Raw genomic sequence first — 24,146 nt, 5'->3', positions numbered from 1 at the left:
CTGAGGACCTTTCCTACTCTGATTTCTAGCAATTGCATGATTTTGAGAGAAGTTTCAGAATAATAAAAGCATTTTCATATCTTGAGCTCTTCAGGATGGAATTTAATCTGTACCACCATGTAACCTAGGATTTTTTTTTTTTTTTTTCATTGCTAGCCATTCAGAATCCCCTGGCAGGTACCTGAACTCTGCAAGATAAGCTGCAAGAAAAAGCACAGGCCAGGGTTGTTATATGCTGGACTAATAATATGCCCCCAGAACCAGTATTCAATCAACACATAATTACAAAGATTCAAATTCACTTCCTCAAAGACACAGGCATGTTCCTTATCCTAACTTCTGAATAGCGAGTATACCAACTTAAAAAGGAGAATACACATTCCCAGGGAAACAATTTGTAAGAAAGGAGTTATAAATGATGGACTGAAAATTTCCTGCGTTGTGCTCTTACTACTACAATACACTGAACAAACCTCTCCTATAGCCAAAAAATTTTGTTTCTTGAAGCTTTGGTGTGATAGTATTTATCTGATTGGGTAAGAGAGAAGATATGAGTTCATTCTCTCCTTAATACAGCTAGGAAAGTTTATCAGTATTGTGGGGATCTCCTTGCTCTCATAACACATGTAAGCTTGGAAGGCACAAGAGCCGCTAATCCCAGAGTTTATTACGTTTTTGCTAGCAATTATCTGGAATGAGGGAAGGAATCTCCAACTTCATCCTGTTTTCCTCCCCTGTATTTATTATAACACATGAATACTTTATAATAAATAGTGCAATTTATGACTCTGACAAAAGAGTATCATAAAGCAACAGCTATGGAGTTATATGCTATGTTAATATTCCCAAGATTTTCATAAAAGGAAACACTAATCTCTCATATATTACAAAGAATGGTAGCAAAGGGAAAACAGAGAAACAACCCCTCCAATTCACATTAGTTTACATGCTATCCCTTGAACGTCTTAATTGTTCAGAATGTCCTCTCTTCCAGACCTTTCCTCTCAATCTCTATAAATTTTCATCTATCCAAATCATACCTGCCTTTTAGGCTTAATCCAGCTGCTGCCTCTGCCCGGAAATCAATCACCCCACTGTAATTAATAATTCCCTATGAACTTGATAGTAGACATTATTCTAACCATTTATTCAGTTATCAAATGCCTTGCATTATGTTTTGTTGTTAATCCTCACCCGAGGATATTTTCCCCATTGATTTTTTTTAAGAGACTGGAAAGAGGAGAAGGAGAAGAGAGAGAAACATTAATGCGAGTGAGAGACAATGATTGGTTGCCTCCCGCACATGACCCAACTGGGCTGAAATTGAACCTGCAACTCAGGTATGTGCCTCTGACCAGGATTTGAACCCGGCACCCTTTGGTGCATGGGCCAACACTCCAACCACTGAGCCACACCGGCCAGGGCTGTGTTGCATTATGTTTGTGTAGTTATCTCATTTGATCCTCAAATAACCTTGAAAAGTGGGCATGAATATACCCATCTAGAAACAAAAACCAAGACTAGAGAATCAATTCCTTATGTTACAAAACCAACGAAGAACAGAAAAAGAATGTACAATATTCCCAGTCATAATAACTTTATGCTGTACCGCAAAGATGCTAGAATGCATGCAAGCATTCATTTAACAATATTTGTTGAGCAGCTACTGACTACTAGGCACCAGCCCACACATGGGGAAACACCAGTGAGCAAATGTCACTGAGTTCCTGTCCTCATGAAGCTTACTTTCTTATTGGGGAGGGGAAAAAGCAAATAAATAAATACGGAACATCAGGTTAAGCAGTGAGAAGGAGCCTAAAGAAGAGGAATGCAGAGTAAAGAGAGAAGAGCTACACTCTTTTTTGATAGGATGATCAGGGAAGGCTTCTTTGCAGAGTTGACAACCTGGCAGAAAGTCAAATGAAATAAAGGACGCAGTCATGAGACTTGTATTCCAAAAGAGGACAGCAAATGCAAAGGCCCCACCTCGTCCATGTGTTTGTGGTGACGGATGAACAGCGAGATCCATGTGCCCAAAAGGCAAGTGCAGGGAACCTTGGAGTACAAGGACTGAGGTCTTAGCCTGATGTGTTGGAGTAAAAATACCATTCTCTCAATTCAAAAGAATATTGAAATTTCATCCATACTTTTTCTCTTAAATCCACTTTGTCCAAGTAATCTATTAAAAAGTTACATAGCGTAAGGGGAAAACTGCTAAACTCTTAATTATCAAATTTACATGGCCTAATTGTTTTTGTTTTTGTTTTTTTGCTGAAGGAAGTACTTTTACTTCTACCTTAAGCTCTCACAGCGTACCCTAAAACCTTTCTAAATGTTGCCCAACAAGAGCCTAACTCCATTTCTGTAATAGGAAGCAACTTACTTCCTTAAAAGGCAACGTGACTGAAGAGGACATTGGGATGACTAGGGAAATGTGAATGTAAACTGCGTATTGGGTACTGGTACTGCATCAGTGCTAGATCTCTTGACGGTGATAACTGAGTTGCAGGTGTGTAGGAGAAAGTTCTTACTGTTAGGAGATACCTGCATGGTGTGATGATAAACGTTTAACAGCTGGCTTCAGAGGGAAAAACCCTGGTTTGTTGCAGTGTCAATTTCCATGGGATAGTAAATATTGCCACATAGCAGACATCAGGAACCAACCTGATGTCAGAGTTGGGAAGAAATTTACAAAATCAGCTTCATGTGCTGATGCCAGCAAGCTCAGCGTACACGGGATTGAAGTGTCATGATGTCTGCAACATACTCTCAAATTATAAAAACAGAAAATAAAAAACATAAGAAATCCTTATCGCTGCCCAGCTAATCTACCCATCTACCTACTTATCAAGTAAGAGATAAAACAAAAGCAGTAAAATGTTATCAATCAATCTATGTAAAGGTATTTGGATGTTACTTGTGGGATTCCAACTTTTCTGTGGGTTTGCAATTTTAAAAAATTAGATGTAAATTAAATTATGTAGCAAACAAAGTCGGGAAGCTTAAAAAAGTTCTTATGGCTAATTCTTTTGTAAAATGAATAAATGAGAATTTCTTGTGTCTCAGTATCCTTTTATCAAGTGTACTAAATATGATATGGAGCTTTAACCTAAAGTTACTTTTAAAACCAAACCTCAAAAGCCAAAAGGCAATTTGCCAATAGTAAGTCCTAAAGTTACACATTCTCTTACTCTTATAAATTTAAGTAGAAATGACCCATTATCATGTGACAAACCATGATATCTCTTCACAAAAGAAAATTGGTGATTTGGTTAAAAAATGTAAAAAAATTTTCAAGATAAAAGTTTTAAATGGCCTGATTTCAGATATTGATGCCAGATTTTAATTCCATTCGACAATATATAAGTTTGATAAGTGGGGAAAAAAAAAGGAAATTCCATATTAATTTAAAATGTTAATTCCCAACTACAAATTGGTTGTGCTCCCAAAAAGATAAGTTTTTAAGTAAATAATGGTCATACTTAGAATTAATATTATTAGTTCTAAATAATGTGAGTTATGATTAGATTCCTAGACTAGTCTACCAAACTTTCTGAACCTTTAACGGCCATTATGGAAAAAGTCTAAATCCTAAGTCACAGAAGCTGAAGGGCCATGCTCCAAGCCCTGAATCAATCCTAGCTAATGTTCTGAAATAAAGGAAAAAGCAATTTTGGGCACTGTCTCACTGCTCTAATATTTTCCATCAACCTCCTTCTGGAGTCCACCCCGCCCCAATCTCTCTGCCCTAGTGCTGCTCTCAGTGCTCATTACAGCACGTTATTGCCCAGAAATAGTTGGTGTGCTCCAATTACCTACTTTCCCTCCCCCGTTGCATGCACATTCCAGAGGTCTAATGCTGGGTTTTATATTGATTTCAGAGAGGAAGGGAGAAGGAGAGAGAGATAGAAACATCCATGATGAGAGAGAGTCATCGATCAGCTGCCTTCTGCATGCCCCCTATGCGGATTGAGCCCGCAACCTGGGCATATGCCTTAGACTGGAACTGAACCTGAGACCCTTCAGTCTGCAGGCCAACCTCTATCCACAGAGCCAAGCCAGCTAGGGAAAATCCTGGTTTTCTGTTCCTCTGGTTATATATTGCAGAATATATTTCAGAGGGACACAATAGTGTCTGTTGATCTCTTATGCTTGTTTTGACCAGCCTTCCCAACAGAGCACTGAAGCATTCATTTTCTCTGGCAGGTACAAGAATGAGTCTGTGGCAACCTCCATCCCCCCTGAAGCAGGTCATAAGACCCTCACATGAGAGGTAACCTCCTTCTACCCAGAGGAAACTGAATAAACTGGTCTTGCTAAGTTTTCCCCAGTTTACTACCCTTAGCTTATACCTATCACACTTTCCCACAACTTGCCAACCTTCCTCAAACCTAGTATAAAAACAGTCTGGTTTACCCATTTCATTAGATCTTCATTTCCTTATAAAGGCTAAATAAATTGTATGCTTTTCAGTTAGAAAAAAAGAAGAAGAAGAAAAGAAGAAACAAAAAGAAAGACTCATTTTCTCAGTTGTGTATCCTTGGAAGTAAAACCCTACCCTGTGCGACGTATATTCTAGGTGTTAAACCATGGGTTCTCAGTCTCTCCCACAATCCTTAAGGTTGATGGTGTTAGAACAAAAAGAACTGAAGCCCTGGCCAGGTGCTCAGTGGTTAGAGTGTTGGTCCAGGTTGCAGGTTCGATTCCCAGCCCTGGTCGGGGCATGTGCAGGAGGCAACCAGTCTATGTGTCTCTCTCACATCAATGTCTCTCTCTCTCTCTCCATCCCTCTCCCTTCCACTCTCTCTCTAAAGATCAATGGGGAAAAATAAAAGAACTGAAGTTCAGACAGGCTATATAATTTCCTCAAAGTTATCTAGCTGGTAAGTGCTGAAGTTAGAATTTCTAAGTCTGACTGTAAAGCCTAAACTCTTCCTGCATTACAGCATGCTACTTAAGAAGGACTCCGCTGACCTAATTTTATACCAAAGTATAACCTTCAATAGTCCTCAAATATATGTAACTAAAATATACATTTATTAATCAAAATGAATTTCTAGTTGGTATAATGTTAGGACAACAAAGGAAACCTTTAAAAATAATGAAAATTAGGCACTGTGTGAATGGGTAGTTTTAGACAGAGGGCCCCATCTAAGATGTAGGTGGCAGGACTTGGAAGCGTCTGCCCTCTGTTCATCTATATAAACATTCCTGCCCATAGGTAAGGTAGTCAACATATATACAGCACTTCACAGCTTACAGAGTTCTCTGACACATTATCTCACCTGAAGCTCTGAAGCAACAATATGAACAAATACATATCAAGCAACTCCTAAGCGCCCACAATGCATCCACATGCATAAGGCTACCTGCTAGGTGAGGGGGGAATACAGATGTGAAAAACAGACAAGGTCCCAGGCCTCATAGAACTTAAAAGTCTGGTCTGGAGACAGACAATAAACAAAGGGAGAAAAGTTACAAGATGTGGTAAATGCTATGAAGAAAACAAATAAGACTGCTGAGACACAGAACAAAGGACATCTAATTTAATAAGTAATGATAGCATCTTACATTACTTGAGCACACTAGATAGGGTAGTCAGAAAAAGCCTTTCTGAAAAATGACATTTAAGCCAAGATCAGCAGAATAACAAAGGGTTACCAATGTGATGACTGGAGAGAAAGGCTTTTAGGCAGAAGGAATAGTGTATATATGGCCCTGAAAAGTCATCAAAAACCTGAAAGGTAGCCAGTGGAGCCAGGCCTAGTGAACAAGGGGAAGAGATGCAAAAGGCCTTCTTGTAATTTTACAGGATGAGTATCTTTTATATGGACAGAAAATATGAGAAAACGCAACTCAGATTATTGCTAGGTGTCTTTGGTATTAAACCTGGACTACTGTCTAATATTTTTACTAGCTACTGCCATTTTTACCCAGTCCATCCTATTTCAGTTCAGTAAGAAAGTCTGACATAATCAAGAAACTATTCTGAGGCTGGCTGACATGCATGGCTCAGTGGTTGAGTGTCAACCTATGAACCAGGAGGTCACGGTTTGATTCCCAGTCATTGCGGGCTCGGTCCCCAGTGAGGGATGTGTGGAGGCAGCCGATTAATGTTTCTCTCTTATCATTGATGTTTCTATCTCTCTCTCTCTCTCTCTCCCTTCCTCTCTGAAATCAGTAAAAATATATTTTTTAAAAAGAAATTATTCTGAGTTTTCACCCATTTAAGCAAAGACAGAAATAACCACTGACAACTTGACTTTCACTTACCTACCAAGAAAAATACTATTTTCAGGGACTACAATTTTGATTTTTTTATTACAAGAAATATCGGTATTAAGTTATTCTAAGTTTAATATTCCCTTAGTTTTTAACATCCTTAGCCTCAAATGGCAGGCAAAAACACAACACAAGGAACCTCTATGTCAATCCCTTCAGTATCTGAATTTCAGAAGTTGTATCAAACCAACAATTATTTGACAACTACTGATATGTCAAGACCCATCACTGTAAATGGATGACAGATCAATAGCAGACAGGTTTTGATATGAGATTACAGTGCCTATGCAAAGCACGCATAGCTCAATTAACGCCTTTCTTTTGTCCTCCCTGCTTTCCTACACGACTAACTTCTTAATTTAGAAAACGTCCAATAATAGCAGTTCACCTTTGAATGTTTACCATATGCCAGCCACTATTCTAAGCACATTACATACGTTAATTTATTTAATCCTCAAAATAACCCAAAGAAAAAGTACTCTTACTTCTCCCACTGTAAAGAGGAAGAAGCGGTAAAACAGAAAATAAGGAGCTTTACAAGACCGTAATATTTACCAAATCAGTTTGAGTTTTCCTCAAGCCTATTTTTAAACCAATTTGGTCCCAATATTTTGTAATATTTTAACAAAATTTGCTGCTCCCAATCAGAGGGCTAAGAGCATGTATTGGAGCTTACATCAAATCTGGGCCAACCTTCTTATTAGCTATTTAACAAAGGGTAAGTTACTAAACCTTCTGTGACTCGGTTTCATTTATCGAGATGACAATAACATCTACCTACTTCCTTGAGAAACTGTGAGGATTAAATAAGTTACATATGCAAACTAATTGGAACAGTGCCCGGCACATAGTATGGACAGTTTTAGCTGTTATTATCAATATAACCACCACATCTCCACCTGGGAAGTTAGCAAAAGGCTACTCTATTTAATCTAGTCAACACTTCTTTTCTATCAACATCTACCATTTGTATTGTTTGATTTACGCTGGCTAACAATGAACTATTCTTTTTTTATATATATATTTTATTGATTTTTTACAGAGAGGAAGGGAGAGAGATAGAGAGTTAGAAACATCGATGAGAGAGAAACATCGATCAGCTGCCTCCTGCGAATCTTCTACTGGGGATGTGCCCGCAACTCAGGTACATGCCCTTGACCGGAATCGAACCTGGGACCTTTCAGTCCGCAGGCCGACGCTCTATCCACTGAGCCAAACCGGTTTTGGCAACAATGAACTATTCTTAACAAGTAAGCAATGCAGCTAATTCCCTTGCTGTTTTTTTTTTTCTAATCCTTACCACTTCTTTCCTCCTAGTTCAGTTGCCCAGGAAGGGACTGTTTGAGGGTAACAGGGTTGCATTAAACGATAGGTAAGTTCATAAGCCACTGCACTATTAAGGCTAAAGCTAAATTAGTAATATAATCAGAAAGTCCATTTGGGCTGCTATAACAAAGTACCATAAACTAGGTGGCTGAATAGACACTTCTCCAAAGAGGACATACAGATGGCTAACAGACATATGAAAAGATGATCAATGTCACTAATCATCAGAGAGATGCAGTTTAAAACCAGAATGGCTGTCAAAATAAATCAACAAACAAATGTTGGTAGGGATGCTGAGAACATGAATCCTCATGCATTGTTGGTGGGAATGCAGACTGGTGCAGCCACTGTGGACAGAAAATATATCTTCAAAAAATTAGAAATGAAACTGCCTTATGACCCAGTGATTCCACTTCTGGGAATATACCTGAAGAAACCCAAAACGCTAATTTGAAAGGATATATACACCCCTGTGTTCACTGCAGCATTATTTACAATAGCCAAGATCTGGAAGCAGCCCAAGTGTCTATCAATGGATGAGTGGATAAAAAAGCTGTGGTACATTTACACAATGAAACACTACTTAGCCGTGAAAAAAAGAAGGAAATCTTACCCTTTTGTGACAGCATGGATGGACCTGAAGAGCATTGTGTTAAGTGAAATGAGCCCGTCAGAGAAAGACAAGTACCATATGATTTCATTCATATATGGGATCTACTGCACAAAATAAACTAAAGAACAAAATAGAAACAGACTCATAGATAGAGAACAGACTGATAGCTGTCCGAGGGGAAGGGGAGTTGTGGGGCTGGGTGAAAAAGGTAAAGGAATTAAGAAGGGAAAAAAAAAATAGGCCCTGGCCAGTGTGGCTCATTTGGTTGAGGCACCAAAAAATGGCAGGTTTTATTCTGATCAGAGTACATACCCAGGGAAGGTACTAGTCGGAGAGCATGCAGGAGGCAACAGATTGATGTTCCTCTTTCACACTGATGTTTCTCTCTTTCTCTCTCTCTCTCTCCCCCTTCTTCTCTCTAAAATCAATTTAAAAAACAAACAAAATCCCCGAATAAATACAGACAATACTATGGTGATTACTAGAGGGAAAGGGGGGGAAGGATAGAAAAGGGTAAAGGGGATAAATGGTGACGGAAGGGGACTTGACTTTGGGTGGTGAACACACAATATAATATACAGATGATGTATTCTAGAATCACACACTTGAAACTTACATAATTTTATTAACCAATGTCACCACAATAAATTCAATAAAAAATTAAATAAATTAAAAAAAAGAAATAAAAAACATTAGGTGGTTTAGAAACAACAGAAGTTTATTTCTTACAGTTCTAGAGGCTGGGAAATCTAAGATCAAGGCACTAGCAGATCTGGCTTCCTCATTGATGGCAGTCTTTTCACTAAAACCTCAGATAGTAGAATGGGAGAGGGAATTTTCTTGGGCCTCTTTTATAAACTAAGACAGCGCTCCTTTCAGTTTTAACCTCATAAAAGTAAAATTGTTTGGTATTTTGCTTGTGGAACAGGTTTTGCACCAAAAGCTTCAACTTAAGAATCATAGATGGCCCATGATGTGTTCAAATATGAGTTGAAACACAGTATGTTTAAATTATTTATCCAAGATTTAATAGACTTTATGGGGCTTCATCTTTCATAACAGTTCATAAGCTCAGATAACACTCTTACAAATGGCTAATGAAAAAAACTGGTTCTAATCAAAACATAAAGCATAGAAAATCGATATTTATATTTTAAATTAAAAAGATGCTGGTTCTACTTAGATTATTGTACAGTACCATAAGCTTAAGACTTTGAAACTTCGGGAACATTAGAAATAAAAAGGTAAGGTTATAGTCCATTATATTGAAATAAGTTTTTATAGGGAAAAAACACCACTCGTTTAAAAATAAATATAACCAGAAATACCATACAGTTACAGCATAACATAGCCTAATGCTTGAGTTGCTTCTACATGAAGATCACACGTTAGGCTTCTCTTGAAACCCTGGACATATTCCGTACATGCCTAGGACCAGGTCCAAGCTTGGCACAGAGGACAAGGTGGGGTATGTCACTTCACCTTCCCAGCTGCCCAGGGATCAACCTTGCAAACGCTACTCCTAGGAAGCTTGGTCCACTCAGGTCACCTCTTACATAGAGCGATTAAACTATCATTGTAACAACAAATCACGAAATAAAGAATAAATCACACCTATGGCCAGCATCCTTTTGTCGTTTTTATGTTTTCTCAGATAACTATACATTAAAAGCCGATTAAATCTGCTTGAGCCTTAGCAGGTTGAACACTATGAATTTAAAACAAAACAAAATGGTGTTAGGTTATTGCACATTTGATTATTTCCTTAACTCAGTTGAGCCTATTTTATAACTGACCAACATAGAAGCATCCGTAATGTCTTGTTTAACATGATCGAGGTTATCATTTAATTTATTTCTCTGTACCAAACGCTGTCATATTTCACTGTAACAACTATGAGAAGTTTGAATTCTCCCCATTTTACAAAGAATCTGAAACTCTCAGGGATTAATTAATTTGACGAAGATTACGTAGCTAGCAAGTAATGTAACAAGGATACAAATACAAATAATTCCAAAGCCTATGCTAATAACATGAAAGAGCCATCTTTGGCAGCATTGCCCAAGTAATGCTATGTAAATGCTTTAAAAATTTTTTGTTTAAGTATTTACCTGAGATAATGGTAAATATTATTGACTGTAATGAAATGTAACCACTGCATTAAACAGTAACATCTTGATTATCAGAAAGTATGGTAGAAGCTCTCCTGACTTTCACTTAACCTACTAGCAAGATTGACCAATGCTCCCCCCCCCCCACCCCCGCCACATAAAAGCAAACTAAAAGACACTAATAGCTAATAGGGTACAACACGTTTTTAGATATCATTGTTAACGTTGTTTCATTATAATGTTGACGAAAAAATAATTGATTTTTAGACGGGGGAGGGGGGTTATGGGGTGGGAGAGTGGGCACCGTCTGTGTGGAATTAACACGTCCTCCCATGTCTGGGTGGGTTTCCTCCCACTTCCCAAAGATGTGCATGTGAGGTGAATGGGGTGTTTAAATGGTCCTAGACTTGAGTATGGGTGTCTGTGATGCATCCTGCAATGGAAGGGCATCCTGTCCAGGGTGGTTCCCGCCTTCTGCCCTGAGCTGCTGGGAAAGGATCCAGCCACCTGTGACCCTGAGCTGGAATAAGTGGGTTGAAAAACAATTATCTGTCTTGTTGTTTTAATTTTTTTTTATCTTCTTTGTTTTTATTAATCTTCTTAAATATATGTATCACTCACATTTATTTCAATGTTTAATAGAAGTGTTTTGGGTCTTTATTTAAAAGTCTGGTGATGTTTCTGTGACTAGAACTATGCCACTGGAACTTAACTTTTGTTTATTATCAATTAGCCTATGGTAATATTGGTGTTTTTAAAATATATTTATTTTTTAAAAATATATATATTTTTATTGATTTCAGAGAGGGAAAGAGAGAGGGAGAAACATCAAGAATCACTGATTGGCTGCCTCCTACACGCCCCGCACTGGGGGATCAAGCCCGGAACCCAGGTGGAACCCAGGTATGTGCCTTGACCAGGAATCGAACTGTGATCTCCTGGTTCATAGGTCAACGCCCAACCATCTAGCCACACCGGCTGGGCTACTGGTTTTGTTACACATTGTTTTACTTTAAGTTGCCATTTCTAAGAACATATCCATGACATTAAGTGAGGACTTATTGTACTTTCTAGTTGCCTGCATGCTTTTACTTGTACTAGTAGAGTTGTATGTTTAGTATCTGGTGTTTGTTCCCAAATCTGTTTATGCCAATCAAAATTAATTTATTTAACATATTATATAGACCAATGAAATGAGTGCAAAAAAAAAAGTTATTTCAGTGAAAACTATGTTGAATGCTTTGGAGCATATTTTGATGAATATAATTTTGGTGAGCATATACTCCCTTCTCCCTCAAAACAAATTCCTGTAAGACACCTATAAAATTGTGAAACATTAAAAATAATTAAAACTTTTTAAAATTTAAAAGATTCTTCCTTCAGATTGCTCTGTAAAGTCTTATTCCATGTTAAAAAATCAAAATTAGCCCAGCCGGCATGTCTCAGTGTTTAGCCGTCAACCTATGAACCAGGAAGTCATGATTCCATTCCAGGTCAGGGCACATATGGGCTTGCAGGATTGATCCCCAGTAGGAGCATGCAGAAAGCAGCTGATCAATGATTCCCATCATTGACGTTTCTCTCTCTCTCTCTCTCCTTCTCCCTTCCTCTCTGAAATCAATAAAAAAAAATTTAAAAAAATCAATTAAAAAAACTTTAAAAAAATCGAAACCAGATGTTCATATGGTGTGCTTTATACAAAAAAAAAAGATTATCTCTGAAAAATGGGCCCCATTTTACTCCCTAAAAGGGCCAGATCCTAAAAGATAGAGGTGAATAATTAAGGGTGTTATTTTTAAAAAAATGTATTTTATTGATTTTTTACAGAGAGGAAGGGAGAGGGATAGAAAGTTAGAAACATGATGAGAGAGAAACACCGATCAGCTGCCTCCTGCACACCTCCCCCTGGGGATGTGCCCACAACCAAGGTACATGCCCCTGACCAGAACTGAACCTGGGACCTCTCAGTCCGCAGGCTGACGCTCTATCCACTGACCAGTTAGGGCGAGGGGGTGTTATTTTTTATAATTCCTCACTTAAAATAACTTTTCAACTAGCCAACCATCACACCTGATCATGTAGGCATAGTATTTTGAAACTCTCTGAAGCACAGCTGTATCTCACTAAGCAAATGTCTCAATGTTTCCACACTAGAATTCATACACTTGACTCAGATTCTGAATGAATAACCATGGGTTCCCCTATTTACTCTCATTTTATAGAGAACTCAACGTTAAGTCTGGTGGTTATTTAGCTCTCTAGCCCAGAGATCTAAAGCCATGAAATTAAGTGGAGGCAAGAATAAGCATATGCATATTAGCAATGAAAACTGTTGACAGCATGAGAATTTACAAAGCAAATCTAAAACACAAAAATCTGCAGAAGTGGTTTAAGCTAGAGGCAAAAAAAAAATCTTATAAACTTTAAACTCTCTTTAGGGCATTTCTAGGTTATGACAGAGTTCAAAGTTGAAATTCATAACAATGCCCCATTTACTATTAAAGATTAAACTACATTGATTCTATAGATCTTTTTATTAAAGGGCAAAAAAGCATTACTATTTTAGAGGTCTGTCCACATATCATGATTACAATCGAAAATATTTTTGGCACTTAAAGAGTAAACTTTCAATTATCCAGAAAATTCGCTCATATAGAACAGTTTCTTAGACACCAATGTAGAAAACAATGAAGTATCACTGTCAGCTAGGTAAGTGTTGCCCATAACTGTGCCTTTCCAAATGCAGGTCAAGAAATCAATTCAATGGGTTGTGACAGCAATTTTTAAAAATAGAAATAGAACAGTAAATACAAGCCACATTGCACAAACTGACGTAAGTTTTCTGTGAAAAGTTTATTTCAGTATTTCTATACTACTTTGCAAAGTAAAAGACATTACTTACTCTGGGTTCTAGTCAAAAGAAATAAAGACTCAAGTAATTATTGTGAAATATAATTACAGTACCAAACTTGCAATCCCATCATTTTTACACCATAATGCTTAAGAAAGATACAATTTTAGAGAGGAAAAAATTACTTCTTCAGGAGTCTTGATGAATAAATTTATTTATTTTCCCTAATAATCTATACTAGTATACAACTAACATTTTATTATGTTTAGTACTAATTTTGGCAAAAACAGAGATTGTGTGCAAATATTTTTGAACTTTTTACAACCTTTAAAAGCAACTTTTAACAACAATGAAAACCCCCCAAACAAACAGCAACTTTGATTTTACTTGCTTGTTTTTTCTTTTTTTAAAAAAAATATATATTTTTTTATTTATTTCAAAGAGGAAGGGAGAGGGAGAGAGAGATAGAAACATCAATGATGAGAGAGAATCATTGATTGGTTGCCTCCTGCTTGTTCCCTACTGGGGATCGAGCCCGCAACCCAGGCATGTGCCCTTGACTGGATCCGAACCCAGGACCCTTCAGTCCACAGGCCGACGCTCTATCCACTGAGCCAAACCAGCTAGGGCACTTGTTTTTTCTGAGATGCAGTTAGTGACCTTGGTGCCATTTGTCCAAAGTCACTGATGTAATCTAAAAGTCTAAAGAAACCTGCGATTCTACACAAACAATCTGCTTAGTAGCAATATACTTACTAATACGCCATGCATAACTAGCTGATTTTAAGAAACAGCCTAACTGTTTAAACTAACTTAAGCCACTAAGTTAAGTATGGCTTTCTCCACTTCTAGTGCATTTAAAAAAAACACACTAGCTCCGATGACTAGAAAAGAAAATTTCTCTCTCTAATCCACTTTGGGAAAAAATATGGAAAAATAACCAGTTTAATACATCTCTTTTTTTAAAATGAGCCTCTAATTCATATGAGGATAAATTAACATTTCCACACCTAAATTCTCAGATTTGGAAGGAACTTTGTCATCTAGTCCAACTCCCTACCAAATACAATAATCATCTTCTTACCATCTCTTTTGGAATCAAATCCCCATCTGACTGAAAAGCCTTCACTCCTAACTACTACTATATTTAAATCTCATCTTGGTCCATGCCATTAATCAAAAGAAAACTGACAAATGAGTTTTCAGTTCCTCTGAAGTCCTTAAAAAACAGTGTATACATTATTCTCATAAGTCCTGAAAATACAGGCATGAAAAGGAAATGACACATTTACTTATCATTAGGGATTTCAATTGCCCTAGCTGTTCATATATTGCTATATTGAATAAGGCCCTGGAGTACCTTGCAAAGTTTTAGAGTTTGCCTAAGGCACAAAAACCAGCTAATGAAAGTGACACAAATAATAAAATAGTATTTGTGAACTCCAACAGTCTTACACTAAATTTTCCTCAACAGATCAAGTTCATTCTTAAGTTGAAAAAGTTTGTAAACCTCTTTAAAACTGAAGTTAGACTGACTTTACCTCAAATGAATAATGTAACTCTAAAATGATATCAAGTATTGTGGCAACAGTTACAAATGCTGTGCTTGACAATCTCATTTTGAGTTACAACAGAACTTCTCTTGAAATTACTTCAGTTTTGAAGACGGCATCCTCCCATCTAGATCCTAACTGTCTCTTCCATGCCCCCTTCTCTACCTTCCCAGCTGGAATCTGTAAAGAAATAAGCAATCATATGTAATACACAAAAGGTTGGTCCTCCCATAGAATGAGGTTCACGCTTCTAAAATGGGGCATGGGGGTGAAAAGCCTACTTAAATAAGTCATTTACCTCGGTCTGGCTTCATTTTCACATCCAATGTCCACCCAGGATGCTGTGAAATACACGTGTGGGTTCTTTCAACAGGCTCGCCGCAGATTCTGTGGCTACTGCTGTTAGCAAAATGCTAAAAGAGACCACAATAAAATTAATCAGGTCCTGCTCTAACACCCAGAACTTGCCAGAAAACTACTGTTCACACTTAGGCCTCTTCCTGGCACTAACTGCGGTGACAGCACCATCGGCAGGTTTGAAAAAAATCAAAACTCTTTCTGCACCGCCTCCCCCAACTCCTCCGGACCCAGCAGCCCTCCTCCCTGCCCGGTGCTCTCCGGGCCAAAGTGTCCTTCCTTGACACAGTGTCTCTGAACCAAAAGGAAGATCTATTTATAACCTGGAGGTACTGGCAAGGGGGAGGAAAAAAAAAAAGACTCAAGCAACACAAGCTAAATAACCCCTTTGTAAACAAAAAACAACAAAAAAACCCACGCCGCTGGGAACAGTGGCACCTCCGCAGGGGCTGGAACAGGAATCCTCCGACCTGGTGCCTGGGCGCAGGAAACTCTGCAAACCGCCCCTGGCGCCTCCCGAGCGCTCCAGCCGCCTCACCTGTGTCATTACCCTCAGGCTAGCCTTCCTGCGCCGCCCCGGCCAAGTTTACACAATACGAGGGCCAGAAAGCCCAGCGAGCCACCTCCCCGCGCCCCGCCCCCCGTCCCAAGCGCACTCAGCGGGGCCGTCCGGGGTCCCCCCGCCCACCCAGGCTCTGCGCGGCGGAGCCCGAGGTCGCCCGGGCAGGTTCACGGCTGGGCGCTCGCCCCGCTCTGCGCAGCCGTCCCGCGCGGCCGCCCCTCCCTCGGCCCCGCCAGCCCCTCTCCCCACCGGGGAGTTGTTTTCCCGGCTCCCCCGGCCGACCTCAGCTGCCCAACTCGCTCTCTGCGGTCCCGATCCCTCCTCTTGGCACTTCTCAGCCGCTCGCGGCGACTCGCATCACACTCCCCCCGGAGACGGGAGGCTCGGACAGGCGCAGGGCCGGCGGGAGCGGAAAGCGGCGCGCAGAGGCCCCCCGCGCTGCGTTAGGGGACCATGGGGGCCCGAGAGGACGAGTCGGACGTGGCTGCCCGGCGCCCCTGTGGCCATGCACCCCCGCCTCGGCGGCCGCCTCGCTGCTCCCCGCACTCAGCCCCTCGCCCCGCCGACGCGCGCCCGAGCCCTGCGGCCCCCCGCCGGCCCGCCTGCCCCGCGCCTCGGCCAGCTCTCCGCCTGCCTCTGCTCCGGCGCCCCGCTCCCGGTCCCCCCTGCTCGCCCAGTTCTTTCTCTGCTGTTTGCCCTGTCAAAACACTGCCCGGGTCACGTGTCCCAACAACAGCCAACCCACCGCTCGTCACTTCCTCCCCGGCGGCCTCCGCGCTGGCGCCCAGTTGTTATGGCAACGCCCCGCGCGCCCCGGGGCGCTGGTTGGAGGGGCTGGGGTGTGGGTGCAGGTGCCCCGAGGCTGGGACGGCGCGGGGGTGCCGGCAGCGAGCGGCCGGCGGAGCCCGGGAGGCCGGAGCGGCTCGAGGCGCTCCTGTGGCGGTCGCCTCCCGTCTGAACTCTGAGCTCCGAGCCAGCTGCAGCGCGTCTGGGACCAGGAATCTGAGCTGCGCTATTAGAACACAGGGTGATTGGGGAGATGTCATCCGAGGGCCTGCCCCAGACGTGGAGGATAATTTTAGTCTCCTCCTTCGCCGCCTCCTCCTCCACACGCGAGGCTGGCGCAGAGTTCTGTCTGAGCACCAAGTGGATTGCGGCGCACGGTGGGCCCCGCGGCTAATGTGGTCAGGACAGGAGAGTGGGCAGCCGTGCGCATCGGGGATTCGGAAGTTTAAGGACAAACCCCTCGTACTCTAGATTTTCCCCAATCCTTAGGGATTTTTGCAGGATTCGGAACCCAAGATCCGGAGGCACGGCACTGACTGTGCTAAAAATAACTTGTATAACATCTAAGACACTGACTCATGCCAGGAGGGCACTATTGACACCATGTTATTGTTGGGGAGCTGTAATTTTCTTGTTTGCTGTAACAATGTGACATGACATTTCGGTTGTGATGTTGTGTCATCGCGCAAACACAAACAGATGACAAGGATCTGCTGTAATTTAAAAAAGCAATCCTAGCAAGTACTGAAGCTATTAGCTACTCAGTGAATAGGCAAAGTACATATGGGGTTGTGAGCTCAAAACAGAGGCAAGGAGAAGTACGAAATTTGCCATGCTCTTTGGTTTCATTAGGAAAAGATTTTTTTTGAAATAATTTTGCATACAAGAATCACAACAGGGAAGGTCTACAGGTGATTTACTTTTGTCTTTGTACTCTTCTGTGGTTTCCAAGGTTTTTCAGTGAGTATGTATTACTTTTACTTCAGAAAAGTTCTTGGGAAGTATGAAATTGGAAATTGCATTTTTTGCCTCTGATCTATCAAATACATGAAATTTCTTTTATGAAAAATTAGTAATATGTTCTAGATGTGTTGATATGTACTGTAAAATTACATTCACAACTGCAATTATCAGCCTTAACTCTAAGATTGTATCTAATCAAAACAGGGCAGTCCTGGCCAGGTGGTTCAGTAGGTTGGAGTGTTGACCTGTACAACAAAAGGTTTCTGGATAGATTCTGGTCAGGGCACATACCTCAGTTTCAGGTTAGATTCTCAGTTGGGGCCTCTTTGGGAGGCAACGGATAGATGTTTCTCTCTCTCTTCCTCTCTCTAAAGTCAATAAAAATATTTCCTCAAGTGAGGATTTTAAAAAACCAGCAAACAAATACACATACAAAAACAAGGCAGCCCGGCTGGTGTGGCTCAGTGGTTGAGCATGGACCCATGAACCAAGAGGTCACCGGTTCAATTCCTGGTCAGGGCCCATACCCAGGTTGCGGGCTTGGTCCCCAGTAGAAGGGAGAGGGTGTGCGCGCGCAGGAGGCAGCCGATCAATGATGTTTCTCTCTCATCAATGTTTCTATCTCTCTCCCTTCTTCTCTCTCTAAAAATCAATAAAAACATTTTAAAAAACAGAGCAAAACAACCTTGGCCAGGTAGCTCACTTGGTTAGAGCGTCACCCCTATACAACCAAGGTTGTGGGTCCATTCCAGTCAGGGCACATTCAAGAATCCACCAATGAATGCATGCATAAGTGGAATAACAAATTGATGTTTTTTTCTCTCTCTCCCTTCATCTCTCTCTCTCTCTTTATTGATTTAAGAGAGAAAGAAAGAAAAAAACAGAACAGGACATACAGGAAGGTAACATTTTGTTTTCAAGGAAATGTTCTGATGAAGATGAAACTTCTGACCAATGGTAACAGTTCTTTAATCTATATAATGGCTACAAATGTTAACTCTCAGTGAATTTGGCTCTGATATTATTGAATAGTGTATTATGTAGTTTCTTTTATGAACTGAAGTTTCACTTGTTCTACAATCACTTCTCAATTAACCTTGGTAATGGGAGACAGAAAGAACAGTTACAGATAATCCAAAATCCTAAATTTAGCACAACAGCTGGGACCAGATAACAACTATTGTAAAAGGCTTACTGGGTAAACAAGCCAGCAAGATCTGTGATTTAGTTCCTTTTTCTCTGCTTAATTTTCAAGAGGTATAAAGATCAGAAAAAAATATTGAGAGCAAAAGCTGTAAATATTGGATAATCTGGAACACAAACTAACAAATTCTCTTTTAAATAATTAAGTTAATAGCATGTGAATAAATGATGTTGTCTAAGCATTTGTTAGACTACCTTGAAACTTTTTTTTTTTTACCTTGAAACTTTTTATTGAGAATCTTAGGTCTGTTAGGAATTGGAGATCATTATGGCATTGCAAAAAGTATTCGAAAGAGCTATATTTTTGACTCATTCATTCATTATTCAAGTTACTATTTTGTTCACTCAGCACATATTTACTGAACACTCACTAATTGCTAGGCACATGCTAATCTCTGTGAATACAAAGGTCACCAAAAACAGGGTGACTATTCTCATGGAGCCTCCAGTACTCACTACTGTAGTTGCATGGCCTTGGCCAAGTCATATTCTTCAGCCTTCTTTCATCTACAAAAATGAGGTGCTTGGACTCTGACAATAAATAATCTCTTTCCTTTCTAGTCCTAAACCAATCCTGTGTTTGCATAAAACCTGTCTAGAGTATTTAGAAGTAAGAACCTACCTACAATAGCAACTCTAAATGTTGGCAATAAGTGGGCTTGCATCTTGGGGCACCCAAGCAAAACAAACATCTCTGGTTCATACTTGGTCAGGGGTGAGGGTAGGCAACGCAAGAAAGTCAAAACAACTGGCAGGACCGTACCCTTTTTCCCATCTGTTTTGTTCTCCATTTTGCTTTCCCCTGGTGTTCCAACAATTTATGCGCAGCTACCTTCAAAAATGTTAACTCATCTTCAGCAAGAAGGTAATCCCCTCAACTTTTACAGGTTTGGTTGAAATGGGCAGTATTTAACAAAGCTGTGTAGTTAATAGAGGGCTCTATAAGTTCTCTTACCAAGGCGATTAAAATAGCTGGTGTGCTCACTTTATTATTCCAAGGCTGTTACCATAGCCAAGGTCATGGCACCAGTCCAGGCTATGATAATGAGCTCCATCAAAGTAGGGACTGGTGCCTTTTTTTTCTCTTGTTATCTCTAGCACCAGGTAAAGGACCTGGCACAGAGTAGGAGCTCAATACATGTCAACCTTTATAATGACCAATGAAATTTTCTTGCACATACCCATAAACTGTACCCTGATATCAACTGGCATTTCTCCCTAGTGGGATAAAGCTTAAGAATTGGGAAAACAGGATGTGAGGGCGATCTGGCTGCGACATCTGTCACCCCAATAATCACCAGGGTTGATTCGGCTGATCTGGCTGGCTAGGCAGGTATCTCCCTTTTCCCTCACAGATCCATGTGCGTCCCTCCCTAAGGTCAAAGAGGACGACCTTCCCCCCAGAGGAGAGGACCTGTCTTTGGTCAAGGGTATACGAGTAGCTGCGCTCCCCTGCTAGAACCTCCAAACAAGCTCTCAAGGTCCAAGACTCCAGACACATCCAAATGAGGTGCTGCACATGGCAGTCTTTCTTTAAAAAAAAAAAAAGAAGAAAAAAAAAGAATTGGGAAAACAGTGTGTGATACAAACTTTATATGTGAAGAATACATTTTAATTGCACTTTTGGTGGTGTCTCATTATAGTAGGAATGTGTCGTGGGTTGAGTTGTGCCCCCCCAAAATAATATGTTGAAATCCTAACCCCTGTACCTGTGAATGTGACCTGATTTGGAAATAGGGTCTTTGCAGATGTAACAAAGTTAAGATGAAGTTAGGCTGCATAGGGATGGATGCTAAATCCAATTACTAGGAACCTTATAAAGTGAGAGAGCTATGAAGACAGAGAGACCCAGAGAAGATGGCCATGTGACAAGGCAGCAGAGATTGGAATGATGCAGCTGCAAACCAAAGAATACAAAAGATTTCTGGGAGCCCCCTGAATCTAGTAAGAGGCCAGTATGGATTCCCCCCAGCGATGTCAGAGGGAGATGGCCCTGCTCATACCTTCACTTTGTTCTTTTCTCCTTCAGAACAAAGAATAGATTTCAGTTGTTTTCAGCCATCCAAGTTTGTTGTCTTTTGTTACTCTGGCCCTTGGAAACTAATATAGAACTCTGGCAAAGAATATTGTTATAATTTTTTTTGGCCTGTTGTGTTGTTGATATTGCAAGTTTTCTAAATGTTCCAGGTTCTGAATGGTCACCAAACACAGAGGTCTTTAATTCTGTAAAAATTACAATAAATCAGTTGCAAATGTGAAGAAAATCTCTTAAGTGTCACGGAGGAGCAACCTTGTGACCTATAGCTAAGAACAATAATGAATAAGTGATTGAAAATCATCAAATGAAATTTTAAATATGGTGACTAGTAGATCTGTTTATCACAAAGTGTTGTAGAAGTAAATAATAAATAGGCCCAGCTGGTGTGCTTCAGTGGTTGAGCATTGACCTGTGAACCAAGAGGTCATTGTTCAATTCCCGATCTGGCAAATGCCCACATTGCAGGCTTAATCCCCAGTGTGGGTCGAGCACGAGGCAGCCGATCAATGATTCTCTCCCATTACTGATATTTCTATCTCTCTCTCCCTCTCCCTTCCTCTCTGAATTCAATAATATATATATATTTTTAAAATTCTAAAAAAAGGCCGAAACCGGTTTGGCTCAGTGGCTAGAGCGTCGGCCTGCGGACTGAGGGGTCCCAGGTTCGATTCCGGTCGGGGGCATGTACCTGGGTTGCGGGCATATCCCCAGTGGGAGATGTGCAGGAGGCAGCTGATCGATGTTTCTCTCTCATCGATGTTTCTGACTATCTCTCTCCCTTCCTCTCTGTGGAAAATCAATGAAATATATTTTTAAAAAAAAATTCTAAAAAAAGAAGAAATATTACAATTAATGCCCCCTCCAGGTGGCTCAGTTGGTTGGACAGTCATCCTGTACACCAAACATGTCAAACTCAAAGGCTAACATGGGCCAAATAAGGTTTAAGTTTATGTGGGCCACAAAAACACAAAAGCTTCAATTTTCATAGAATGTAGGTTTATTTCAATAGAGACATGCTGAGTACAAAGGGCTGAAATAAATGGGTAATCGTTAACATAAAATAATAAAACATTTTAATAAAAATTAATATTTTTTCTTGAACATTAATTTACCAGACACTGAATAACTGTGCAAATTAATAAGCATAACGCAAATAAACCTATTTTTTGTGTTCTCCAATAGTGAAATATTTCCTGTTGTGCACACTAAACAAGCCAGTCCCAGACTAATGATGTGACAATTGGCTGCTAAAATATTCACTGCTAGTATTAGTGAAGAGAAATGGTGCACCTGTGTGTAAGGCGTGTAAGGGAAATGAATGCAACACGATTATAGTAATCAGCCATTAGTGAATGTTGTAGTTTGTTATTAATAACTAGTGGCCCGGTGCACAGATTCATGCACATTGAAAGGAAATTCATTAGAAGAAATATCTTCATATCGATATTGCCCTTTCTCTATAATGGAAGTGTCAACTAAATTCATGATAGAAACACACGCGTGTGATTGGTGCCAGGGAGAGCTTTATATATCACACATGCACAAGTCAACGTAGCCTTTTATATATCCTATATAATAAAGAGCTAATATGCAAATGGTCATCATGTCCTCATGCCATCACGCCGTAACTGCTCAGACACTCAGCACTGGGGAGAGAGGAATGGGGCCCAGCCAGGCTGTGGCCCGGGAGAGGGACAAGCCGCCTGCCCCACCGTCCCAGGTGCCAGTGCCTGTGGCTGTGGCCTGGGAGAGGGATGAGCCACCCGCCCTGCGGTCCTGGGCACCTGCAGCTGTGGCCGACCCCGGTGAAGCCAGCCTGGGTCCTGGGTGCCTGTGGCCAGCCAGATGGAGGGAAGTCCAGGTCCCGGGTGCGGGGCGAGGCAGAAGTGGTTAGGGGCGATCAGGCCAGCAGGGGAGCAGTTAGGAGCGATCAGGCAGGCAGGCAGGTGAACGGTTAAGAGCCAGCAGTCCCGGATTGCGAGAGGCCATCAGACATCCCCTGAGGAGTCCTGGATTGGAGAGGGTACAGGCTGGGCTGAGGGACCCCACCCCCCATGCACGAATTTCATGCACTGGGCCTCTAGTATATATAGAATAAGCTTGCTTAATTAGACCTGCTTTCTGATTTAGCTAAACTTTTCCAGCCCAGTGAAGCACCCCAACTTCTCTTTCAGGTAATTGTCAGCAACATAGCAGTAAATATCAAAATAGCAGATTATTATTGTAGATCATGCAGGGAGAACAAAGGGTAAAATATTTAACTGCAGCAGTGTTTGACTATATTCTGTGCAGTGAGAAAACTTGAAGTCATTTTCAAGGTCCACCATTTCTTACTTTTTTTTAGTAGGTTCAAGTTTCTAAGCTTTCTAAATCTCCGTTTTCCAGCTAATGAGAAGAAAATAGGATTCCACCAAGTCTCCTATCTACCTACTCCAGGACTTCTGTGAGGATCAAATGAGAGGAGGCACAGGAAAACGCTTCACAGACATTCGTTTAAAGCGTAAAATGTTTCCACCTGGCTATAAAGCAAGTCATATTCCTGGGCTGAAGAAACTCCAAGGAGGCTAGTCGCTAGGGAGAGGAAGCTGGGCGTTGCTATGTGACATCTTTACCCAGTGCCCACAGCAACTGTTTCCAGGCTGGGCTGGGCTGTGGGCTGCATTTTGCGCCATGGGGTCTCAGCAGCATTGGCTGTGATTTGGTGGGCTATTGCTCTGGGGTGGTAGCAGGGCCTGTGTCCCACTTGGGGGAAACCAAGTGTTGCTTTGTGGGTGCCAGGTCCATGGTGTTGCTTCTCTGTAAATGGCACGTGCTCCTGCGTTGAGTGTCTGCCCCCTAGTGGTCAGTTTGTGTCATAGCGACCAGTCAGAGGGTCGGACACTTAGCATATTAGCCATATATATACATACACACATACACATTATGTATAACAGGATATTGTAAAAATTAAGTTACAGAATTTTTATTAAAATGTTTCTTACATACCGTTATATTGGCTGGGCCACAAAAATATTCATTGTGGGCCGCAAGTTTGACATGCTGTGTGTACACCAAAAAGGTGGTGGATTCAATCCCTGGTCGAGGCAGTATAGGAGGCAACTGATCGATGTTTCTCTTTCACATTAATGTTTCTCTCTCTCTTTCTCTCTCTCCACCCCCTCCCCTTTCCTCTCTCTCTAAAATCAACAAACATATCCTTGGGTGAGGATTTTTAAAAATAATAACAAAATAAATAGTATAATTAACTGAAATGTATAAGTAAAAAAATATCAAATTGTGTATTTTTAGTTCTTGAAGCAACAAGTTGAAAGACAAGCTATCCTTTCCATAGCTAAATTGTTTTCAGCAGTTCACTTAAATTCATTGCAGTTCATTTTTTTCTAAAGAGAAAAATCATGTAGTCATTGCTAAGATACTATAAACAACCCTCCACCTTCCTGGCTGGTTGGTCCTTTTTTGAAGCTCCTGTTTGTGTAACTTTTGTAACCACAAGTATAAGGA

At 40.8% G+C, this 24,146-nt stretch overlaps 1 protein-coding gene across 9 annotated transcripts in view; it reads right to left on the bottom strand.

The window, feature by feature from the left end:
• Positions 1-16,541, bottom strand: part of ATOSA (atos homolog A) — an 83,014-nt gene extending 66,473 nt beyond the window's left edge. For 2 of the 9 annotated variants that reach the window (XR_009453452.1, XM_059700906.1), the window contains exons 1-2: positions 15,512-15,725; positions 15,035-15,149 (exon numbers count right to left, since the gene is read on the bottom strand). Coding sequence is in view for 7 of the 9 variants with exons in the window: in XM_059700906.1 (XP_059556889.1) it covers positions 15,035-15,149; positions 15,512-15,640 (244 nt within the window). In the remaining 2 variants the exon portion in view is untranslated. Of the gene's footprint in view, positions 1-15,034; positions 15,150-15,511; positions 15,726-15,937; positions 16,321-16,400 lie in introns of those variants that run through there. The other 7 variants (XM_059700845.1, XM_059700855.1, XM_059700827.1 and 4 more) reach the window with 5 other exon arrangements.
• Between the last annotated feature and the right edge of the window lie 7,605 nt (positions 16,542-24,146).

Source organism: Myotis daubentonii, chromosome 1 (genome assembly GCF_963259705.1).
Source record: "Myotis daubentonii chromosome 1, mMyoDau2.1, whole genome shotgun sequence".
NCBI lineage: Eukaryota > Metazoa > Chordata > Mammalia > Chiroptera > Vespertilionidae > Myotis > Myotis daubentonii.
Note: the sequence above shows the minus strand (reverse complement) of the source record. Positions and strands in the feature narration are given on the sequence as shown.